The sequence below is a fragment of the Cavia porcellus genome, unplaced genomic scaffold (assembly GCF_034190915.1).
Source record: "Cavia porcellus strain 051 isolate PalLab524CR breed Dunkin Hartley unplaced genomic scaffold, mCavPor4.1 scaffold_1, whole genome shotgun sequence".
NCBI lineage: Eukaryota > Metazoa > Chordata > Mammalia > Rodentia > Caviidae > Cavia > Cavia porcellus.
Genome location: NW_026947484.1, coordinates 46,119,663 through 46,131,475, shown reverse-complemented (window position 1 = coordinate 46,131,475; position 11,813 = coordinate 46,119,663). Strand labels below are relative to the sequence as shown.

Below are 11,813 nucleotides of genomic sequence, written 5' to 3'. Positions count from 1 at the left end.
GGCATGTGGCCAATGAGAACTGCGCTCTGGCGCCCGCCCTCCAATAAGCTCGGCTCCCGGGTGGGGCGGGGCTAGAAGGGCAGGAGGGGGCGGTCCCTGGCCAGCGCTCGGTGAGGTGCCTCCGCAGATCTCACAGCCTGGGAGTCGCAGGGAGTCGTCGCCAGGGGGACGCGGGAAGGCGCCACCACAGCCGCCGCCGCTGCTGCTGGCCAAGGTGCTGGACGCGACTGGCCCGTCAGCCCCCCTACCAGCCCAGATATCCACGGCTGCAGCTGCTGCAGCCTCGCTTCCCGCCAGGTCCCCATGGAAGAGATGGAGGAAGAGTTGAAATGCCCCGTGTGTGGCTCCTTCTATCGGGAGCCCATCATCCTGCCCTGCTCCCACAATCTGTGTCAGGCGTGCGCTCGCAACATCCTGGTGCAGACCCCGGAGTCGGAGTCCCCCCAGAGCCGTCGGGCCTCGGGCTCTGGGGTCTCCGACTATGACTACCTGGATCTGGACAAGATGAGCCTGTACAGCGAGGCGGACAGTGGCTACGGCTCCTACGGGGGCTTCGCCAGCGCCCCCACCACCCCATGCCAGAAGTCCCCCAACGGAGTCCGAGTGTTTCCCCCAGCCATGCCGCCACCGCCCACCCACCTGTCACCGGCCCTGGCCCCGGTGCCCCGCAACTCCTGTATCACCTGTCCCCAGTGTCACCGCAGCCTCATTCTGGACGACCGAGGTCTCCGCGGCTTTCCCAAGAACCGCGTCTTGGAAGGGGTCATTGACCGCTACCAACAGAGCAAAGCTGCGGCCCTCAAGTGCCAGCTGTGCGAGAAGGCGCCCAAGGAGGCCACCGTCATGTGTGAACAGTGCGATGTCTTCTACTGCGACCCATGTCGCCTGCGCTGTCACCCACCCCGGGGACCCCTGGCCAAACACCGCCTGGTGCCCCCGGCCCAGGGCCGCGTGAGCCGGAGGCTGAGCCCGCGCAAGGTGTCCACCTGCACCGACCACGAGCTGGAGAACCACAGCATGTACTGCGTGCAGTGCAAGATGCCCGTGTGCTACCAGTGCCTGGAGGAGGGCAAGCACTCCAGCCACGAAGTCAAGGCCCTGGGGGCCATGTGGAAACTGCACAAGGTGAGTCCTGAGAAAACCCACCCCTAAGCCTCAGATCCTCCCGCTTTTGGCGCAATGGGTCCCCCTCTTTTGCTCACAGCGCATCCCAGCGGGGGCGCGTTGAAGGTGACTTCGACGTAGGCCTTCCCAATCTGGTGCATTGCAGAAGGCTCGGGGGAGCTTAACCTGCACACAGGGAACTTGAATGTCCCCAGTGAGTTGGTGCGGGGATGCCTTAGAGTGGGTTTCCCGGGGCGCGCTGGCTGTGAGCTGCACCCAGGGCGCCCCCTCTCCGCCACGGATCTGCAGCCCGTCCGTGCCCAGAGGGTGGCATGAGGCTACATCGTTGGGCAGAGCCCCGCCTGTGCCGAAGGCCTCCAGGCAAGCTTCAGAGAGCCCCGGGGAGGAGGCAGGTCGGTCTGTCTCTGCTAGATGGGCGGACGCCTGGAGACGCCGCGGGTGGAATACTGATGAGCCAGAGCTGGGGCCGATCTGGCGCTCAGGGGGGTAGGGATTCCAGTCCGGGTGCCCACTGCCAGAGAAGAAAGGGCAGGGTGGGATAAAAAAACAAAAGTCCCTCGGTCTCTATGGCAACGCGGTGAGCAAGCTCAGGCTTGACCCTCCCAGAGCCAGACCTGAGGCTGGAATGACAGGAACCAGTTTTCTGTGTGGTCGCCCACTGGTCAAGCAGGAGCATCTTCCAGGAAAACGTCTAGCTCCCAAAGGCGCTTAAACCTGTTTCTCCAGGCTTCAACCCTTGTTCTCTTTTGATAGTTACCTGGGCAAACTTTGGGACACCTGTTATCAAGTTATCTTCTTGGTCTCTTTTGATGGTGCCTCCACCATAGCTAGTCAAGAGGAGTGGCTTAAACAAGTGAGATGGGTTCACTGCTCTACCCAAAATCATGGGGTGGCTTTTCACGTGTCTTTCAGACTGCCCTGAGACTGACCTCTCGGAAGCTGCAGGACCTGTTCCTTTCCACTCACTGCCCCCCCCCGCCCTGCAATTTCTGCTCAGAGGTCTCCTGTAGAGTCAGACTTGCCTAACAATCATGGTTGTCACTCTCCGCAGACACCCCACTTCCCCCCCCCATTAGTTTTTCCAGTAGCACTTAACACTCTTGGGCATGGTTTCATGTCCTATGCTACATGTTAATTGTTGTATTATTTTTGTATTTATCTATTTCTGCTCTCCACATAGAAAAATAAACTTCATGCAGAAATACAGGATTATGCCCGTGTTGGTCAGAAGGAAAGGAACCACTTTTCCAAGATGTGCTTAAACTCGACTTTGGCTTCTTAAATAATACACCCAGCTGGAGGTGTCTAAGGCAGAGGTGCAGGTTGACTGGTGGGAAGTTTTGTTTGCATCACTGGGTTGAACCCAAGGATGAGGCAGGGCAAGAAAGATGGTGCCAGGCCTCAGCGTGGTCCCTGTGCTTAGTTTCCCAGCATTCGTTAGAGACCCGAAAAGCTGGCCTTTGAGAGGTGCCAGCCCTGTGTTAAGGCTAGAACAGTGACAATGTATTCAGAGCAATAAAAGGGCAAATGTCACCATTTTCAGCAATTTCTAAGTGTTTTTCTTCAAACTCTGTGTTCCAAATGAGTGTGATCCGTGTTAAAACTTTTGTAGTCTCACATACTACTTGTTAAACCATATCAGCACTGATGAAGATTTAATTTGGCACAAATCTGAACACCACTGGGCACACATTTCTGTTTTTAAAACATTTCAGTTTATATTTTCTCTAACGACATTTAATTTTGAAACTTCGGAAGTTTAGTTCACAGCCACGGTTTTCTTCATACTGTGTTTTACTCTTCAGCTAACTACAGTCTCTGCTGAACTGCTCTGCAGTGTTTCTGAGAAATCAAACGCTGTTGAGACAGCTTACAAACAGAGGTTAATGGATATGGTCAAACCACACCATCACATTTCTGTGGAGAACAGCCTGTACTTTATCCATTAATAAGAAAAGGAATCTTTAACTGTCAAACCGCCACCATGTACAGTTGAAATGGTCAATCATTTGTTTTAATTGGTAATGGAAGTTGTGAGTGTACACATTTTTTGCAAAAGAGCAAGTAGATTTCTTTTTTGGCCTAGTTAATATCAAGATAAACTGCCTAGAATAAATAAGGCAGAATGATGACAGATCTTAACATTCAGTTGTCATCTGTTAGATGAACAACAAACATTACTCCCCAGCCTTATTTCATTAGTGAGGTAGTTATATGTTGACACTCAATATCGTTGCATAGTTTGTGACTTAGTTCATAATACCTCTGTCTCTACAAAAGCTCACAGGCCAGGATTTCTATGCCTTTCAAAATGTAACAGAGCAAAGAATTATACTTCCAAAGTCGAGCAGTTAATTGTCAACATAGGTTTGTGAGACCTGAAACTGTTCATTAATGTTCTACCATCTCAGTCATTTCTCCTGATAAAGAAAACACTATGAATAAGTGTTTCCCACAGGCGTAAGTGTCGGACCTTTCATTCCCAAAGAACACAAAATGGCTGAAATTGATATTTAGGTTTTAAAAAGAAATGGTTAGAATTTATTAATTGTCAGTTTAAATGTTGTCAGATGTTTGTGACCATTATTCATGAAAAATAATAATCTTTGAAGTAGCTTTTTACATCAAATATCTGGTTTTATTTACTCTTATCACTTATTACAGCCTGATATAAAAATTACAACAAATTTATAGACATTTTTAAATAGGCATTTATAGACGTTTTTAAATAGGCATTTGGAACCACTATTATTACTTGGTAATTTTAAGCAGTTCACGTTTCCAAATCCTCACATGATATTCCTTAAATTCCTGGCATGGTTTATCAGCCACTGAATCAGTAAAGATTTGTAATCATTCTTTTATATTTGAGAAACGATTTTTCTGTCTTAACATCTGGCCATTTATTCTGAATTTGTGCCAAATGTTATTTTTCTCTCACCTTGTTCTTTTTAATGAAGATTTGAAGTTTGAGCATTTTAAACTAAGTTTTCCTTTCATTCCCAAAGAACTCTGGAGAAAACTAACCACTTAGTTGTATAGTGACATCTCCTAAACTATTTGTATAGCATAATGTATTATATAATGCCATTAAAGTGATTTTCAGTAAATAAATATGTATATACACTCTGTAGATCAATATCTATACAGTGAATACATTATAATCTGTATTTTCCTGTATTCAATCTAATAGGTTCCCCATGTTCATGGTTTTTTTTTTTCTTTCAGTTTACTTCTAATGCAATCAGAACATCCTGTGTATATTGGGAACATTCTTACAGGTCTTAAAGAGAATGTGACAGAAAAAGAAAATTGTTTCTCTTTGTACTGAGACACAGGGAAAGGGCTGGGTAGCAAGAGTTCTATTTCCATGACACTGATACTTATACCCTAGAGATTTTCCACAAGCCTTGTACTTCCCTATGTTTCTCATCCCCAAGGATTTAAAGGAATTAAAAGCAAAAAGTAGTATGGAAAAAATAGTTTAATTGTTTATAATTTATTAATTTCACTTTGATACAACCATGAACTGTTTGTGTAAGATAGGAGTTTTAGGTCTCACTATTCAAAAAGATGTATAAAAATCTCACTCTCCAATTTGCTCCTGCAAGAGCACCAGATTTGATCCAAAACTGCTCTGGAAGATGGCCCATATCCTCTTGGGTCCAGATAGGATGGTCATTTGAAGTAAGCTCAATGGTTATGAACACTATGGAAATATTTACATGTTAAGCAGTAGTATTTTGTTTTTTCATAACAAAAATAATCAATGTCTCCATTTTTTGCCAGATTCTCTGCAGAAATATTATCACTTCAAAGTAGTTGAAAATTGTTTTCTCTGGCTACCCCATGAAAAGATGCTATTAATTAGAATTTCAGGTCAAATCACAGTTTGCATAAAGTAAGAGAAAATGATTATGGCCATCTGTCATTCTGTAACAAGAATATTGTACAGAGAAAACCACTCTACCATCAATATAATACATTTCACTTCTCTCATTAAACCAATTAATAGAATTTTCAGTGTGTATATAAATATATAAATCAAATACCCATTATCTAAAATGCTTAAGAACAAAGATTTCAGATTTGGGGAGATTTTGGAGTATTTGCCTATAAATAATAAGATATTTTGGTGGTAAATTCAAGTGTAACACAAAATTCATTTATGTTTAATGTACCTTAGTCAGATAACTTGCAGGTAGTCTCATAGAATATTTTCAGTATGCCTTTGGTCTATCATGTGAAGTCAGGTATAGCATTTTCCCGTTGTGGTATCATATCCTCATTGAAAGAGTTTTGAATTTTGGAACATTTGAGGTTTCAGATTTTCAGATTAGGTATGCTCAACCTATATCTTACCTTAGGCATAGAGGAAGGTAGAATTTATTGCATGATAAATGTTTAAGAAAAAATATGTCTAAGTAATATCATTCTTGTCAGTTTTATCAAGTGTGTTAGTTGTAAGAAACAGAAACTCACTTAGGTGGTTTCAGAAAATTTCACAGAAAGTGAAACCAAATCCATGCACAAGGACAATAGAACATGAAAGTCAGAAACTAAATTCACTCTCTGTATCAGTCAAGTTTTGCTGCGGTAACAATTTCCTAATCTCAACAGCACGAAATTTCTTAGTCATGTCAGCATCATCAAGTCTTATTTTCTTTTTCTTTTTTTTTTTCCTTTCTTTTTTTCATGTTAAGTAGTTTGTACTGGTTTTCTGAGACTCAAGTAAGTGCGGACTTATGAAAGCACGCGACTTAACACATGACCGTTTGAATTTGAAGATTCTAATTCGTATTCATTCCAGAGATTGTCCCAAAAGTACTGTAATTAGAAGACAGTGTTCTAGTGCCATAAATACAAGTTGAAAGCTAATTTTGGTTCAAGGAAGCAGAAATTTTATAATATTTAATGCTGCCTATGTGCTCATTCCTAGAGCCTTTACTTGCCTTTAACTAATTTCTTCAACTTTTAAAAAAAATTTGGGTTTGCCTACAAAGAGGCTTAAGGAATCCTTTTTAAAAAAATAATACACAGTGAATTACTTAGTGTGTAGTGATGGCACTTAGAGGGGGACAAGGAGGTTCTAAAATAAAACTGTCAATAATCAATTTTATTTCTTTTCGAAGGAAAGAAACCTGTGAAGAGATGTATGATTCCTCCAGAATTCATTTTGTTTTATCACTGAATTTCTCATGTCCCGTGTCACTGGACTATCTCTCATATATATTTGTTCCCCTCATTTCTGTACTGAGTAGGTGCTAAAGATTGATTTAACGAAGAAAAGAATCAGTAAGAGGAAGATTAATAATCAGCAGTCTAACCCCAGAATTTTAAGTTTCTTATATAGCCAGAGAGTAATTCTTAAATTTGAGAACTTGTGTTTAATGCTTTCTGTTAAAATGTCCAGAATGCCTACTACATGCAAAGTACTCTTCTAAGCCATTTTCACATTTAATGTTTATAATTCACACATCTTCCTATGAAGAAAGTCATGGACAGAAAGGTTATACATCACACTGATTGTACATAAGTGGTGGAATCAGAGTTTGAATCTAGGCTTTCTGGTTCCAGAGTTCATGTATTTAGCCATTATCCTGTCCTACCTTCTGACAAGCCCAGGAAATATGTAATCTACAAAGCACTATTTTATGGTATAATAAATTTTAGTGACATAACAAATAGAGGGGATCCTTTAATACTTATTTGTGAAAATTGCTGAGAAATTAAAAGCCATTTTTCTCCTAAGTTTCCTAGAGACAAAGTAAATTTAAAGAGGAAATCACAGAACAAGGGAAAAGAAAAGACAAGTATGTAGAATATTCCATAAACCAGAGTATCTGAAGTAATGAGCAGGAGAGATTAGCTTGCGAAGATCTGGCCTGCTGCGCTCTAATTTCTATGGAAGAAATAGGCAGAAAGGGTCTATCTGCTCAGCCATGAGGTCATTGTCTGCTTCCAATAAAATAGTGCATTTTAAAATTTACAGACAATAATAACAAATAATTATATAGATTTTAAAACAGAAGTGGTATATAAGCATTTTGAGTATCTTTATTTCTGTATACTTACTATATTTATAAGTTCTTCCACTACCCATCCCTTGACTCACTGTCGTAGTTACTTTTCTCATTGCTGGGACAAAATACCCAAGCCCCAAAATTAAAAGAGGGAAGGTTTATTTAGCTCACAGTTTGTAGAAGTTTCGTCCATAGTAGGCTGGCTCCAAGACAAGGCAGCAAGGTGGAGAAGCAACACAGAGGAGAAACAGTTCATGGTGGGCAGAAAGCAGCAAAGGCACCAAGCAAAAAAATGGCCACAGCAGTCCTGTTTCTGTTCTTATCCTGTCCAAGCTACATGCCCTTAGGGCAGGTAGCACTCACGCCCAGGGAGGGCCTTCCCATTATTCACTTTCCAGAACCACGCCAAAACAATCAGTGGACTAATTTAGTAATCACACACCCTTAATCCCAGCATCACACACTCTAGATCCAGCCTCCTCTAAAAAGTTCTACCTATGACCACATGAAGTTTTGGTGGGGGAGCATCTAAATGAAAGTCATAACAAGGGATCAAACTTAAGGAGCACTCTATCTCTGAGATACATCCTCAGTTCTTTTTAATGTTTTATTTTGAGAGAAGATTTTACTAAATTGTCCAGGTTGATCTCAAAATTATAAGCCTTCTGCCTCAGCCTCCTTAGCAGCCACAAGTATTTGCCATTGTTCCTGGCTATCAGTTCACTTTTGAAAACAAAATATGTTTGAGGCTACTCTTTGTTTGCTGTCAGTTTTTTCCTGAATTTTTGGTCTGTCACCTGCTTTTCACCACAAATGTGAAATTTGTACACTAGAAAAGGCTATTGTTTTAGAATGGATTTAAACTCTGCCAGGTAGAATTGTTTTATATATGTCTTGCTGCTGTAGTTAGAATGTGTTCCCCAAAGCTTTTATGTCAGACACTTAATCTTCCATTCAACAGTGTTGAGAGTGGGACCTTAAGCAGAGATTAGGTTCTGCCCTCATGAATGTATTAATGTCATTACTATGGGAGAAGGCTAGTCATACAAAAAATGGATTCCTGAAAAGAGGAAGGGTTTTTCCCTCTCACCACCCCATTGCCCATGTGATACCTTCTGCCATGTTATAATTCATCAGAAGGTCTTCCCCAGATATAGTGGCTTTTGGTCTTAGATGTCCCAGCCTCCAGAACTCTGAGCCAAATATATTTCTGTTCATTATAATTGATTCAGTCTTCTTAGACCAGCATGAAATTGACCAAGAATCTTACATAGAAACAGAACTGTGTGTTTTTTTACTAACAGCTCTGGTCAAAGAAGAAACTGTTCCTTCCAAATGGCTCCAAATAATTAGACTTGGAAATAGATTGCTAAAGGTTGTTCTTTGGTATGGAAGTAGCTACCTTCCACTACTAGCAGTACACTGTATAGATGGTTAATTCTCATCCACTACAGGTTTAATTCATGTGAAGCTGATTTTCCAGTCAATAGCAGCAATTGGGCTTTATTCATATTTTTATTCATTCCTATTTACTCTTACTTGGCTATAGCCTGCATTTCAAGAAGCCACTGCTTGACACCAAATAGGCCTCCCTGTATCCCATCCTCCAGGAAAAGCCTGAGAAACGCTAACCCCACTCTGACCCGCCATGTGTGTCAGCCTGAGACATGCTCTCTTCTCTCAACAAAGCAGCTTGCAGAGAGGAGTAAATGTGAATGTGGGGGATGAAACAGTTTCCACCTAGCACAGCTTGTCTTCATCACAGGCTTTCAGATTCTGTAGCGAGCAAAATCTTAGAAAGTCAAATATAGGCAGGTTCAACTGTAAGCACAACTCAACCTGTGCCAAACAGAAGCGACTCTATAAAATAATCTGCCTCTTTAGATCATCTTTACCTTTGCTCCTTTTCATTAGAACAGATAACAAATAAGTGATTTCACTACAGATCTGTGCAGTTAATTTCACTGTAATGCCGGTGATATTTATGTCATCACCAAGACAATGATTCATGAAACTGATGAAGTGTTGTTGCTTATGCTATTTCATCCTCCCTCTCACACCTACAAAATGTTATCCCAAGACCATTAGTCACATAAAATCAAATGTAAAATTGGACTTCCATCCAATCTAATAAATTTTGCCTGCCATACATAAATCCGTGGTGCATTTAACAAGTAGTTATTGATCTCACTGACCATCAATCTTCCAGCCCAGACTTACCAAGGAAATATGATAGCTCTTAGCACATAATCAGTATGGTATGAGGAAGCATGACATGTGTTCACAGGAAACTTTGTGTTTCATGGAAATAAAACATTGATACATGTTAAATAAAATCTTATCCAGTTTTCTACTTCAAGGACCAAGAAGTATGGACTACTGAAACTTGTTTGAGCACGGCATTTCCATGTTGGCTTCATCAAGATCAACTGGAATGGGTACAAATTGTGACAACCATTCCACTACAGTTCAAAAATGTCATATGCATTTCTAGCCTGAGACATAGATTTTGGATTGTTTTGGTCACTATGTACTATAAAAGTGTACAATTTTTAAAAATTTATAGTAAGCTAAAAACTACATTTCTAAAAGTTTGGTATTCGTCCCAATCCTCAACACTATTGCATTGAAGATTAAGTTTCCAAAATATGAGTTTGTGCACAAATATTGAACATGAATTTTTTTAAAAAGGACTATCAAGATGTAGAGAAAATGAATACTTCTAGTGTAGAGAATACCCTCAATTCCTACATTACATGCACTATAGGATTCTAACACAACATGTTGAGATTGCTACTATTATTTCAGAAAGGTCTGGTGATTGCCCACAGTCACAAGACTTGCAAAGACAGGGCTTGGACCCAGGCTGGTGTAACTCTCAAATTCACATTCTTACCTGTCATACAACAGTAAATACTAATTTTGCTTTTATATTTTCCAAATTGTCACAATTTCACATTGTTTTGTAATGGAGCTCATATTTAGCTGTTAATCAAATTTTGCATCAAATGCCAACATTATATTTATTCACTGGCTCCTCCCTTTGGAGATACCATAACTACCCGCACTCAGTATTCACTAAATTTACTATCTCTATTCAAATGTAGCACACTGATTTCTTTCTCTTTGAATAGGAACTGAAGAATACAAACATTTTAATTCGATGGAGGGGTTAGTGAAAAATGTTGATGCAAAGCATTTCAAAATTAGGGTTCTCAAATTCAGCACATAAAATCCACACATACAATACTTGCAAATATTGGCATCAGAAAACAGCTTGATAGAGAAAAGCATCAAGTTCTAGACTATCAAATAAAAAAGACTTAGAAGGAATCTTAGAATAACTTTAACAATTTGACCATTTTCTGAGCTCTTACCATCCAATGTTCTAGACCTGATCCAAGACCTTTCTGTACATTAATGGATGGATTTCCCACAATTCTATAGTGCAGGGATCATTATTGTCCTCATGTTATAGATGACAAAACTAAGGTAACAAAAAGCCAGACAGACCTCACAAAGGGCCAAAGCCAAGTTTTCCCGCTTAAAGAGATTCCACATTCTGTGCTTTTACCACTATGACTATTGTCACTGGACAAAAGAGATCTTACAAATAGCTTTGTTCACGCTCATCCTGCTACCCAGTGGCTACTTGACAATATTGGTCCATCAAGACCTGCTACAAATTTCCTGTCCAATCATCCCTAATAAGCCAATTCTGAGGCAGTGCTTGGACAGGCTCTGTCAGAATTGGACCTGACAAATAGAAGACATGGAAAAACACAAAAAGCAGTAAGCAGAGATGATTTTATTATCTAATCTGTGGATACTGGAGTTATTCCTCCACCTCTACCAAGTTCTGCTTGTCCCTACTTTGGTAATGGAGCTCACATCATAAAATTTCAGGGCTACTATCATTTCCGTTACTTAAGGATTACATACAGTATTCAAAAAAGTCACTGTAAATGTCAAAATGGTGAGGTTTTCATACATGTGTCCATTATAAATTGACAGAATTGGGACACAGGATCTTAGAAATCATTTCTCCCAAATCTGAAAAACACTTGAGCACTTTACTAAATTACCAAAGTCGCATATTTAAAAAAATTTCTTTGTGGAATGTATATATTTTTTTTTCCGCAAAGTCCTCACATTAAATGTGGAATGTATATTAAGAATTCTGAACAAGTCCAGGGAACCATTTGAATTGCTTCCTTCCTTTCGCCTCTTTCCTCCCTCCCTCCCTCCTTCATTTCTTCGCTCTCCTCTCCTCCTCCTCCCTCTTCTGGTATGTGGGATTTAACCCAGATCTTCCCTTGCACATGTGCTCTTCCATTGAACAGCACACCCAGCCCAATGTGCCTTCGTCCTTGGTTGTCTCTCTAGCTTGCTGTCATCAAAGTGTGTTCATTTTTTCAGCCAGATCCTCCCTGTTGGCGAGGAATTTCAGAGGTGTCTCTCTGCCCAGCCCATTTGCCTTGTGTACTTTTGGGAGCCAACCTATGATCTTGTACCTGACCAAGGGGCAATGAAGATGATACACAAAGAGACACAAGATAGTTAAAATCTAGGGGGCCAGAGGCTCTTGCCTCATTTGGACAGTGAGCCCCTAGTGACTGGTGCACCTTAGCTTCATTCACTCACACACTGGCACAAGCAATCAGG

General features: G+C 41.1%; 1 protein-coding gene across 9 annotated transcripts in view; it reads left to right on the top strand.

The window, feature by feature from the left end:
• Positions 1–134: 134 nt before the first annotated feature.
• The window catches only part of Trim9 (tripartite motif containing 9), a 107,728-nt gene continuing 96,049 nt past the window's right edge, over positions 135–11,813 (top strand). For 6 of the 9 annotated variants that reach the window (XM_063247540.1, XM_023565913.2, XM_013154669.3 and 3 more), the window contains exon 1: positions 137–1,125. In XM_063247540.1, coding sequence (XP_063103610.1) covers positions 304–1,125 — 822 coding nt within the window. In that variant the 5' untranslated portion in view covers positions 137–303. Of the gene's footprint in view, positions 1,126–11,813 lie in introns of all 9 variants that reach the window. The other 3 variants (XM_063247549.1, XM_005004537.4, XM_003471820.5) reach the window with 3 other exon arrangements.